At 42.1% G+C, this 12,739-nt stretch overlaps 1 protein-coding gene across 3 annotated transcripts in view; it reads left to right on the top strand.

The window, feature by feature from the left end:
- Positions 1–12,739, top strand: part of dlg3 (discs, large homolog 3 (Drosophila)) — a 100,983-nt gene that overhangs the window by 75,954 nt on the left and 12,290 nt on the right. For all 3 annotated transcript variants that reach the window (XM_034690069.1, XM_034690070.1, XM_034690071.1), the window contains 3 exons: positions 671–827; positions 1,502–1,604; positions 10,285–10,399. In XM_034690069.1, coding sequence (XP_034545960.1) covers positions 671–827; positions 1,502–1,604; positions 10,285–10,399 — 375 coding nt within the window. The remainder of the gene's footprint in view (positions 1–670; positions 828–1,501; positions 1,605–10,284; positions 10,400–12,739) is intronic.

The raw sequence follows: 12,739 nt of genomic DNA, 5'->3' as shown, positions 1-12,739 counted from the left end.
GTGTGTGTGTGCGTGTGTGTGTGTGTGTGTATGTGTGTTTGTGTGTGTGTGCGTGCGTGCGTGCGTGTGTGTGTGTGTGTGTGTGTGTGTGTGCAGCCGTGTGAAGTGTGATCTCAGATGGTTCTTGTTGGACCACAGCAGTGGTTTTGGCCTCTTTAGCATCTAAAATCTGAGGCAGTCTGAATAGGCTGCCTGAGGATGAGTCATAGTGGCTAAAGCTAAAGCAGAGATTCAGTGGGTCTGTCGAGCAGGAGGTGGCTCATTGTGTCTGCGTACATTAATATGAGTGGGTGTTAAAATTTGTTCACGTGTACATTTCCATGAGGTTTCCGTGCAGAGCAGAAAGTTATACAGACAGGTGATAATACATTTGATCTTATTGTGCTGCGGCTTGTTTAGCTGCATTTAATGCAGAAGTATGATCAATGTTGCTGAGTGAACTTTTTTGGCAAATTGATTGCAGCATGATTATTTTGTTCATGTATTATTTTGTTTAGCACTTTAATTCAAACATTCAAAGAACATTAGAAGATGGCTGCTGTATGCAACAGTATTTGTATGCCTCTCTTCATGCTCCTTCTGTTACATCTCTGGTCATATCTCTCTTTCTGCCCCTCCTCTTTGCTCTCTGTCCTGCCCTTCACCCTGATGTTGTCCCTCTGTTTGGCAGGGAGCCGAGGAAGGTGTTGCTGCACAAGGGCTCCACAGGCCTAGGCTTCAACATTGTTGGCGGAGAGGACGGAGAAGGCATCTTCGTATCCTTCATCCTGGCTGGAGGGCCAGCTGACCTGAGCGGCGAGTTGAGGAGGGGCGACAGAATTCTTTCGGTCTGTATCATCAAACCTCAAGTTTGCCCTCATCAACAACTATGTCAAGTTTGAGACAGTTTTGAGTTTGTTTGTTTTTTCGGGCCAAGCTCCTGTTGTTAGAATAATTAGGAGAGAGTTCATGTAGGCTGGTGTTTGGAGAGCCAGCAAAAATCTGCCCTCCTGAAACGTCCTTGAGCGAGACATTAAAATCCATAACAACTCAGAAGAGCAAAGCTGTGCTTTACCAGAAAAGAGAATGTTGTAGATGAATTAAGTGTATAACAAATTACATATTTAAACCATTTGATTTGTATTTAGTAGCTCAAGTCTTCCAGAAAAACCCATTGATGCTTTTTATGTATGCCCGTTTTATTTCTGTGCTACTAAAAAACACACTATATAAAAACACTGATACTCAAATGGAGGGTCAATGAATGTCTTAACTGCTGAAAGATAAAAACAGTTCACTCTTTTTCAATCCGCTGTCTTATATTTCAGTAAAAACATGAAATGTTTATATTTTAATGTTAGGCCCTTATACATATAGTCAAACTTTTTTCTGCTGTGAAGTAAAACCCTCCAGCTAAACGTGCTTCCTCTCCATACCTACTTAGTTAGGCAAGAAGCACACCTTCAGACAGAATCTGGATTTTCTTGCTAACAAATCGTTTGTTTACCTTGTTTTTTTACAGGTGAATGGAGTGAACCTAAGGAATGCCACACATGAGCAAGCGGCTGCAGCACTGAAGAGAGCTGGACAGACTGTCACCATCATCGCTCAGTACAGGCCTGAAGGTGAAGCCACTAAATTTCATATCACACATGAATACTTCATGATACTGTGCCAACATGAGTCTCACACTCACGGGTTTTTATGGGCTGCATTGGAATGATTTGTCATAAAACATTCATTTCTAGAAGTATTCTTAAGCCTTTTTAGGCCCCTATGAGTATTTGCCTCCTTGTGGCCCCCACCTGAAGCCTTCTCTGCATTGTTTTTTCTATGTTCATATATTTTCTGATGTAACCTGTGCTTGTATTGGCTATTTGAATTTTTCTTTTAGTTTGTGGTAAGTTCATTTGGATTGTTAACAGCATACAGGAATTATATACATCTTCAAGACATGGCAACAGCATTATCAAGTACAAGCTTGCATATACTTAGGAGTCACTAATCCTTTATCAAATAGGCCTGTATGATACATCTCATCGCCAAATCTCAACATTGCAAGGTTTAAAAGTAGAGATGTGACGTTCGCGAACGAGTCAGTCTTTTGAACGGGTCTTTTGAATGAACGATGAGAACCGATACACAGTTGCAAGCCATTCATTTGGAAGCTGTTTGTTTATGCAGATTGCCCACGCTGCCTTCACATGTCACCTGTGTGCCCCATGAGTCTGAGTTGTCACGCTGCCTTTACGTGAACGACCAATGCCATCTCCAAGTATGAGTTGTCCACAGCACGCTCCATGCACGTGAACGCGCCTATATATTTGCAGCTAACATAGGGGAGGAGATTAGTCAGCGCCGCCGACTGGAGTGAAGACATTTATTTAATTTATTTAAGTTGTTTTGCATGGAAGTTATCTGTAGCCTGCATAGTTTTTATAGTGCCACAAAGTTTTTTAGATGAGGGAAAATTCAAAATAGTGATCTCGCTGTTGAATCATTTGGATATGGCATCATCCTATGGGATGTTTAGATGCCAAATTAAATGATAATCAATATTTTAGAACAATTCCCACCAATAGAGTACATATATTGGTGGGATGTGTAAGTTTGAATTATTCTGATCCAAATCTTATCTTATAACTTCTACCAGTGATTGTTTCCTTGATAAAAACAAGTTACTCCTGGTTGACTTCTAAAAAAGAAATAAATATAACAATGAGCCAAAGAGCCAGTCTTTTGAACGGCTCTTTGGAAGGAACGGCTCCTCAAGATCCAGTTCCCGGCAAAGAGCTATAAATCCCATCTCTATTTAAAAGCCATAGTGTGAAGTCAAGTCTCTTCCTATAGGCATCTTATTGACTCTAAACAAATTTTGGGTTGCTATTTTTTTTTGTTTTTTTTTTAACTTATATTTTATTTGATTTTCTTGATGAGGTTACATCAAATAAATACATTAAACAAACTTTGGTGTCAGTTAGCAAACGTCAGTTTAGCCTCCTTTAAAATCGTCCATTCTCTTCAGACTTTTTGATTGGTTATTAAGTCCGTCCATTTTTTCCATTTTTCTTGGCAGGCTGATTGTTGAAGTCTTAAATTATGCGTGAAGTTCTCCATATCATGTCGTTTTTCAACAATCTCAAACCAGTTTCTCTGAGTGGGGGGGTCCTCCTTACACCACTTTCTTGTTATAGCTTTCTTTGATGCCAGTAGTAGTATTCCAACCAGGTACATGTCTTTGCTTTGTAGATTTTCCCATGTTAAATTTCCCAGATTTCCCACTTCACATGTCTTAGGAATTTCATAACCTATAATTGCTGTCATTCCTTTCCACACTTCATCCCAGTATTCAGTCATTTTCACACATTGCCAAAAAACATGAGCGTGATCAACATCATGCTCACCACACTGTCTCCAGCAAGGCTGTGGGACAGGTGACAATTTTCCTTTAAGTTTGGGTGTGATGATAAATCTCACAATATTTCTCCCCCGTATTCCCTCCACAGTTCCTATTTTTTTAAGCTATGTTCAGTCTTCTCATTCACTCTTCCTTTGAGCGGGCAGCATTTACCAGGCAGTGACAGGTACTGTCAAATTGCATTATGGGATATGTAGGATCCCGTGCTTCCTTAGGGAAGTCATTGGCTGGTACAAGGTGAAAGGAGTCAGGATATCCCTGTGTCTCTGCTGCTTTGATTCATGCCATTGTTACCCTGTTGCTGTTTTAAGTTTGTGAGGAATGCAGCTCTAAATACCTGCGATAGGCTACTTGTGCAACATTAAACTGATACTTCATGTCTAGCCTACCTAGTGGGGAATGTGACATGAAGTAGCTGCTGCAAATGAGGGCAAGCAGGCAGTATTCATGTTTAGGGGCGGCACTTGTGTTAGCAGGCTGAAGTGTCGAGCGAACTGCAAGGCGGGCAAACGCTGTTGTCCTTCCCCGTTCAAACTCCCGTGAGCAGCCGCTGTATGTAGACCCTGAACCCGCACAGGACATGGAGAGAAGAGACTAACCGGGGCTCTATTTCCAGTCCGACAAGCAAGGGAAGTTTAAGTTGAAACTGACGGTGGAGGACGAAAAGGAAACTTAAAACTTTTATCTATCTACCAGCCTGCGTGGATGGGGGATGGGCTCGAATAATACAACAGCAGCCGAGCAGAAGAAGCCGCATGAACTCCCTAATGGCTGGATGAAGAAACTACCGGCTGCGACAGCGAACTAACAACAACGGTTTAAATTAATTGAGGTGAGACAAGGAAGCGAGATCGTGGATTACATTGACTCTGTGAAACAGGAACACGCTGTGTGTTTCCTATCACCGCAGAACAGGTTTATCTGGACTGCTACTGTACTGAGGTAGTGAGTACTCCTCTTCCTTGCTTTAACCTGTGAGTTAGCTTCACCTCAGTTGCACAGTGTCACATAGGTTTGTATTTGGAGCATTTTAAAGCGAGAATTAATCCCTCACGGTGGAAAATGGCTGTCTTTTATTTACCATTGAAATGAATAAATTACAGTGTTAAGCGGACATGTGATAGCCTCACCCCTGCTTTACTGTTAACACAGCTACTTCAGTGATTAGCCCCCTGTCACTATCCGGAATCTGACTTTGTGTGGATTATTTGCAGTTTCTGACAACATATTAATATGAATCCTACTGGAAACCACCTAAGGTAGCTTTATGTTGTAACTCATATGCAACAGGATTGATTTAAGGTATTTTAAACCCTCTGTTTTACTGTCCTTACGTAACCTAAACCTTAAGGTGGGGTGACAGAGGTGTGGTCAAACAGGTGTGTGTCAGCTCAGTTGTGGTGTCTTAAACAGTGACCTAACCTGTGATTTACATTTATATTACTCTATATATTGCTGACACAGCAGACTGAGGACACACAAGTGTCTGACAAGAAGCTGACCAATCCTTAAGTTACATGTTATTTATTCTCTAAATGTAAAACAGCTTGTTTTACAAAATGGTCCCACTTGTTTATGCATAAAGCTACAGATACCTCAGCGCTTGTGTTTTTTTCTGACCTTTTTTGTCTTTGCATGCATACCTGAGCATGCCTCAGTAATGCTATGACAACAAAAGGGAGGATATTGTGAGCTTTAGATCCAGGCTAACCTCTTGGGTTGGACTATGACTGGAATGCATGGTACATGAGTCGTGGCATGCTTTTACTGTTTATTCCTTTATATTTCAATAAAACAAAAGCCCTAGATGTCCAATAACTCTCCTTGGTCAAGTCAAGACAAGGCAACTTTATTTATACAGCATCTTGAAGAACAACCAATGTTGACCAAAGTGCTTTACAAGGTAAAGGTCATTGAAGTTGAGGTAGAACAGGATCACTGGATTTGCAGGGACCTGTGCAGAGAAAGAGGGAGACACGTGCTTGGATCCGAACTGACAATATTGTGGCATAGGTTTTCCTTCTGCTACAAATACTCACAATAATGCCTTTTCTGTCCATATGAGTCGATGCCCTGCATGCCAGACCAATCAAGCAGCATCTTGAATAACGATGTGGTTTGTTGAAGGGAACCTTTGTTTCCGCACCAAACCGTGCTTTCAGCTCTGCGCCCCCTTTGTAACCCCGTGAAGGACAGTTATCTGTTTGTGCACAATGCGTAACTACTCTAAACACACAAGTCGAGTGCGGGCAAATGATTGACTTCCTCCGTCCCCTCTGCTGACCTGAGATCTGTTTGCAGTCATTCTCCTGGCATCCTAAAGCAGTGTGTGACATGTTGGTCATATTGAGAGTAGCAGGAGGAGGGACCCCTGGTGAGCTGGACAAGGAAAGTCAGAGGGAGGAAGAGGGTAGAATGTACGCTGGTATTTGCAGGGAGAACTGCCTGGGAGAGTATCCTCAGGGGTTGGGGTCTAAGAGTCCAAAGACCTCTGACAGAAGCCACAAACTTCAGCAGCCAGCCTCCTGACTCTGGGTAGCTTATTGGAGCATCAGTAAGTCTCAGACTCGCATTAATTCTAAAGGAGTGGACATGAAGGGAGTATTTCCACACTGCCTTGCACCACTATCAAGGAGTGTAATTACACTAAAATCTTTGCATGAAGGAAGTGGGAGGAGTGCCATAGAGGAAATGTTAAACTCCATGCGCCCTCACAGAACTCACACCACTGTGAAGTACTACCGTTTTTGTAGGAGCAGCTAAAGCAGGGTCTGCATACTCCTCCAGCCGTATATTACATTGGGGATGGGATTTGTGTCTTCGCTGGCTCTACTCTCCCACAGAACATAACACTCTCTCACATTACATGTACATGCCTGCTGTGTTGCATAACTGGATCAAAAGAGAAGCGACCGTCCCCCAAAATAAAAAAGCTGTACAACTAATGAGGACACGCAGTGGGAGTGAGAGATACAGAGTAGTCCCAGTTTCTATTAGCTGTCTTTTCATCCTGTGGGTCAGTCCTAAAAATAAAGGCTTGCTCTTGTGTATTAAGAGCTTTAAGGGAGAGATATTTAACATTGGGGTGGCTGTGGATCAGCAGTAGAGCTAGTCATCCCTCCATCAGAAGGTCAGGGGGTTCGATCCCAGGTCCAGCTGCCCACATGCCAAAGTGTCCTTGGGCAAGACACTTCACCCCCAAACTACCCCCTGTGGCTGTGACATCAGTGTGAGTAGGATTAGTTGATCCTGATGGGTGCTTTTCATAGCAGCATCTCTCATTAGTGTATGAATATGGTGTGAATGGGTGAATGTGACATCATGTAGTGTAAAAGCACCGTGAGTAGCCAGGAGATTAGAGTGAGCATTATATAAAAGACAGTCCAAAATAATATATATATTCAGTCCATTGTGATCTGCCATTGCCCAGTATTTCAAAGGTGTGTTAGTACGTCAGGATGTTAATGAGTAATTGATACCAGATTAAGAGCCAGGCTAGTCGAAACTGTTGTGACGGACTTGGCACATCCTTCTTAACTACATAGAGATGCATCAGTTGTTAATAAACTACAGACATATTGTAAGGGTCATTGATTAAATCAGGCTTCCTGGCATTTGTCTACAGTATAAAAGCACTTGCTGTTGAAGCATTATGAAAAGGTAAAGATTTGAGTGTTTGCTGTGAAGCTCCTTGAGTGTCCATCAAATACATGGATGATCTAAATATCATTTTTTTTAAATTTTGTTGGTCATTTATTCAACTGCGAGAATATAGGGTAAAGGAGCAGTAATGCTGAGTGATGGGAGTACTTTTTTGTTTTGTTTTTTGTCCTTTTAATTCAGTGACTCAACAATTTACAGGAGTTTGTTAAAATGTTAGGTTGGATCCACAGACTGTATAAATAATAGACGTAGTATCCATGATGTCACCCATCTGTTTCTGACGGGCTGTTTTGAGGCCAATCATCGGCGGCAGCCATATTGCTGCTGTCGAGCGATTGTGACGTAAAGAGGCGGGCTTGGAGCCTCCTAGCCAACAGCTACAGTGTTCCCGCCTGTCAATCAAGTCAGCTGTGCCTCTCATTGGAAGACTCGTAATCTCAATATCTTTGAAATAACCGTGTTAGAAAAAGATTCACCCCCTGTACAGTGTGTGCCGATCGAGAAATGAGCTATCCAGACTACACTCGTCTTCTGTACCAGGCTGTAAACATGTTTATTTCTGCTGTAAAGATAAGCTTTTTTGAATTGGTGTGTTTGTGGTTTCCAGCCTCAAGCGGATCTTCGATGAACTGCAGCTTTTAGCACTTCTGCATTAGACTCATATTTTTAGACCGGAGGTTGCCGCTTGGTCGGAACCCATGTAAATCGAATCCTCAGTCAAATATTCTTTGCAAAGGTTTCTATTAGGTATTTTGTTTTTGCATTGCATATTTATTTGTATATTTTGCTGATTTTGATGGGTGAGAATAGCACTATGATAGACATGAAGGTAGAAAGAAATGAAGGAAAAGTCATGCAATTGCCAATATCCACTACCCTTCCAATGACAGTGTTTACCTGATAAACTGTGTGAAAGAGACAGGGTTTCCTTCCAGCAAAATTGCCAGCAAGTGCCAGTAATGCCTGACTTAGCATACTGATATAGATGTAAACAGCATCTAATTGAATAGCCCTGTATCTGCCTCAGTGCCATAAATACCCTTCAGGATTGCTTAAGTGCATCTATAGTCAGAACCAAACCCTAGGCCACAAAGGCGTCCTTTATTTGGCGTTGGTTAATTTATATAGAAGTGATCATCAGTGTGGGCAGTTATCTACCTTAAGTGACGGAATATTGTCCTCACTATGAAAGATGTTTTCCCGTCACTGCTTTGACCTTTGGCCACGGGAAAAATGGTTGATAGAGCTTCAGCGGTGCTGTTCCTTAATGAAGCTGGTGCGATACAGTATCCTGATTCACCAGTATCACATTGCTTTGTATTTAAGAAAGAGGAGTATCCTTCCTTTATTTGTGCAACAGGTGGAGACTTCCTTTCATGGCCTTTAAATACCTGTACACTTAAAGCATAAGGAGAGTTCTGTAGACTGATGAGTGTTTTCTGACAGATTGATGATGCCAGTGTTACACAGACATGCATGTGTACTGCACGCAAAGATATTTATGTTGCACAACTGCCTGTACTCAAGTTTTTGTAGTGAGGCATAGTCTAAAAATATGTTTCTGTTTATGCCTCCAACAGAGGCATACAGCTGATAGTAGTACGGGGCTACAGTAATGAGATTAATCATTTGGATGTCAGGAATGTGAACTAGCACAGCATTTAGCTCTTCCACCTGATACCAACAGCACAGATCTCAACCAGCCCCTCATGCTGGTGGTTTCGTGACGCAGGGTATTAAGGGTGCTCTGTCTATTTAGCTACTCTTTGTCTTGTCCCTGGACCCCTCCTCTCTCTCGCTCTCTCTTGCCTCCTATGTTTGAAAGCCAAGTGGACGAGTCTGAATGGCTGTTTCCGTGTGTGCTGTCCCTGTTCTAGGAGTGCTATGATGTTGCTCTTGGTTACAGGCAGTCAGGCGGTGTCTGGTTACCTTACCTTGCAGCGTCACCCTGTTGTATTGTTAACCCTTTGAGCAGAGAGCTGGGTGGGGAGCTGGCAGGAGGCCTGCGGCAGGTTCTACGTTTGCTTTGAAATCCCTTTAAGGTTTCAACAAGGGAGGTTAGAGTTCAGCTACATGTATCTTGTTTTTGCACCTGCTGAGAATTTTCCGGGAGCTGGGGTCTGACTTCAGCTAAATTGTCTTTGTAGTCATGGCTGTTTGCTTTTCCAAGGTGTTTGTAGGTTTGTTTGACAGAACCTGGACTTTGATCTCTTGATGTTCACGTTACAGGAAGTGTTGCCAGATATGGATGATAGAGCTGTAAGGAAGGAGTCAACTGGGAAAAGGCGTGACAGTATAAGAGATGTGGAATAATTGTGGATAACATGTTCTAGCACTCATTATACTATGGCCTAATTATGACTAAGACACAGATATGTCGTGTCATTGGAGTAATTGTTCACATTATCACTTTGTAATGTGATTATAGTTTGTTGTGAGTATCTTAACTCCGGCACTCATATCCATCAAAATGTCAATTAATTTTCTTTACAGCAATATGAAAATATAAAACTGTCAAAACATCTGAATATATCACAGATTGGTGCAGTTTTTATGTCATCCCAGTGTCTCTTTTGTGTGATCACATGAGCCACCTAGCCAACTTGTTTTTCTAGCTGCATCTGCTGCTCTGTTTATCTAGCCGTGTGCTGCCATGGCCCAGCTCGTTCCAGCAGCCTGGGCACAGAGGACGCTGTGCACAGCAGGCTAATGAGAGCATTGTTAATGAGCAGGTCCAGGTGGATTCATATATCATCCCCGCGCTCCTGAGCAGCTCCTGGATTTACACACCTATGACAAATGGTCATGCATTGGAAATTGTTGGAGGTCTTCCCTTTTTTAACCACACTAAAGAGCCCATGTTGAACTTAATTAATCTGTATAATTAATTACCTGACATGAGACATTACTGGATGTGTAAGGCAGATCTGTGATAAACCATCTGTTCCTGGGGTCATTAATCAGTCTAAGGATTTGCTGAACCTTCCCTCTATTCGCTCCAGCTCACCGCAGCGCGAACCGAAACACATCACAGAAAATTTTCAAGGGAAACTAGAGGGCGCAGTTTAACTTGTTTTTTTTTCCCATCCTTATTCAACATGATCGATAAAGCTTAAGCCCTGGATGAACAAACCTAAAAGCCTTAAGGGGTAAAATATGCTTGAAGGGCTTATTTTGGGGTGCTGTTGACTGAGCTTGCTTTGTTTGTTTGTTTACCAATGCAGAGTACAGTCGCTTTGAGTCCAAGATCCACGACCTGAGGGAGCAGATGATGAACAGCAGCATGAGCTCAGGATCAGGCTCCCTGCGCACCAGTGAGAAACGCTCCCTCTACGTCAGGTAAAGCTGTAGCACACAAACACACACACAAACACACACATAACACTGTCTTGCTTGCACTCACAACTTTAGATTCTAAGACCTGTAGTCAAAATAGCACCTTTTGCATAGTAAACCTCTACCTGCCTGTGAGGGAGACTAACGCTTCAACACACATGTTGTCAGTACATCAGCACATCTTATTTTATAGATCAGGTGTTCGCAAAGTGGGGTCCTGGGACCCCTGGGGGTTCGTGTACCATAGCGTGGGGTTCCGTGAAATAATTAGAATGTATTTCTAATAAATTATACAACTGTGCTGTGTCATTAAAAACAGCATATATACCATTGTTAGGATACCATTTAGTGGCTCGAAGGGATATGTGAGTCTTGCTACTGTTAATTTTCTCAAAGCTTTTAAGATCAATTACTTGAAAAGTATAAATGCTGTCATGTTGAGTCCACAAGGAATGAAATGACCCTCTGTTTTAAAGTATACAAGTGGTATTTACATGATTCAAATTGAAGTGTTATCTGTTTATCACTATGGTACAGGTCTGAAGTATTTAGATTCATTGGTTTTACAATACAAATAGTTCCAAGGGCATCTAAGAGTGCAAATGGTAGTAAGCATGTGCTTATAATTGTAATTGAGGGGGTCCTTGGAAAATGTTCTCATCTGTAAGGGGTCCCTGGCTCCAAAAAGTTTTAGAACCCCTGTTATAGACCACCTGATGAAGCATGAAACGTCACATTCAGAAACATATGATTTAGGGTATTGTTTTGGTACTTTTCATCAACATCAGACGGCTGATAGACAGGCTGCCCCTGTTGTTGTTTTGACGCCACGTTTGACATTGACTCTACTTTGTTAATGTAGATTGACTGTGGGGCTTGTCGACGTGACCTGTGTTATGACACTTTGGGCCAGTTGCCAATCTGGACAGAGGCTCATTTAGGAATTAAAACAGGTGGCATCCATTCTGCTCACATAAATGCAATGAGTCACAAAGGACTTGCAGGGGTCAAGGGGAAAGGTGTGTTATGTAATAACACAGTCCAAGTGCTTCACCGTATTTTTGCTGAAGCACAGATGCATGCCACTTAACCAAAACCCAATAGCTATAGTACTAGATTGATATGGTTTATGTTAAACAGCATTGACCGTATTCACTCAGTAGCCAGTTTCCTTTTGAGCTCGCATGCCGGGTAGAAAGCTCAAATTCATAATTTCATGTTGCTGGTTGTAATTTGTGTAATTGGAGACAACTGAACTTGTGATTTTTGAAAACACGGAGTGAGCAGTCAGCTAATTTAAGTGAAAAATCACTTCACTTGAAAGAGATCTGGTTTCTGTTTGTAGTCGGAGTACTATCGTCTACTAGCATTTCAGCATGCACTGTCTGTATCCACAAAAACAGCAAGAACAGCAAAATGCATTGCCATGATGCAGTATTTGCTCCCAAATGAAAGTTGTCTGAAGATGGTTTAGCTTTAATCAGTATGTTTAAATGAACATCTTTGTGCAAGTACAGCTAAAGGTGCATTTCAACCAAGAGTTCTGGGGTCTTTTAGCCCCCAGAACTACTTCCCCCAGAACTAAAAGGTTCTTGTGCCCCCATTGTTGTCTGCGTTTCGACCGCCGGCTGAAGTCCTGGGTAGATTGTGTAAATCAGGCCAGTGACATATGGAGAAAAAAAATGATATTAAATAATATTTGGAAATCTCAATAAAAAACTAAACTAGTATGCATTCCCAGGAACTCCCTCTGTGTTTCAACAAATGTGTTACCTCCACAAACACTGTTACGTTCAACCGAAAGGCCCAGGACCTTTGAAAAGTACTACCCCCCCAAGCAGGGGCTTTTCAGGGGGGAGATTATCTACCCCTGAACTAAATTTAGACCCTGGTTCCTCCGGTCAAAACGCACCTAGTTCAGGGGTAAAGTCCATAGTTCCGGGGTAAAGTTCCTGCGGTCGAAAAATGCCTTAACATCCACTCTAGATGTTGTTTTTCATCTCCAACTCCATTCATTCTTGTTCTCAAATTGCTAGCTTCACTCTAAGCAATGGCACTTCATAGAAAAAGGAAGTCCTGGTTGGAGGTCCTCTTTCCCAAACGGCTGGCACAACAGAGGCCTTGAAAAATTGTCCGTTACTCCCGAAGGCTATATCATTATGAGAAGATATTCAATGAAATCCAATATTGGGCCACTAATGAATGTACTAGTGTTAGCCTTCAGCAAAGATCCATAACTTTACTGATTAGCAACTGAAAAGACAACGGGTAATTAAAATCCTGAAGACTGTCAGTCTTTTTAACATCAGACAATAGCTAATGCAAGCGTTCAACACCAAATTT

Source organism: Notolabrus celidotus, chromosome 8 (assembly GCF_009762535.1).
Source record: "Notolabrus celidotus isolate fNotCel1 chromosome 8, fNotCel1.pri, whole genome shotgun sequence".
Classification (NCBI taxonomy): domain Eukaryota; kingdom Metazoa; phylum Chordata; class Actinopteri; order Labriformes; family Labridae; genus Notolabrus; species Notolabrus celidotus.
Note: the sequence above shows the minus strand (reverse complement) of the source record. Positions and strands in the feature narration are given on the sequence as shown.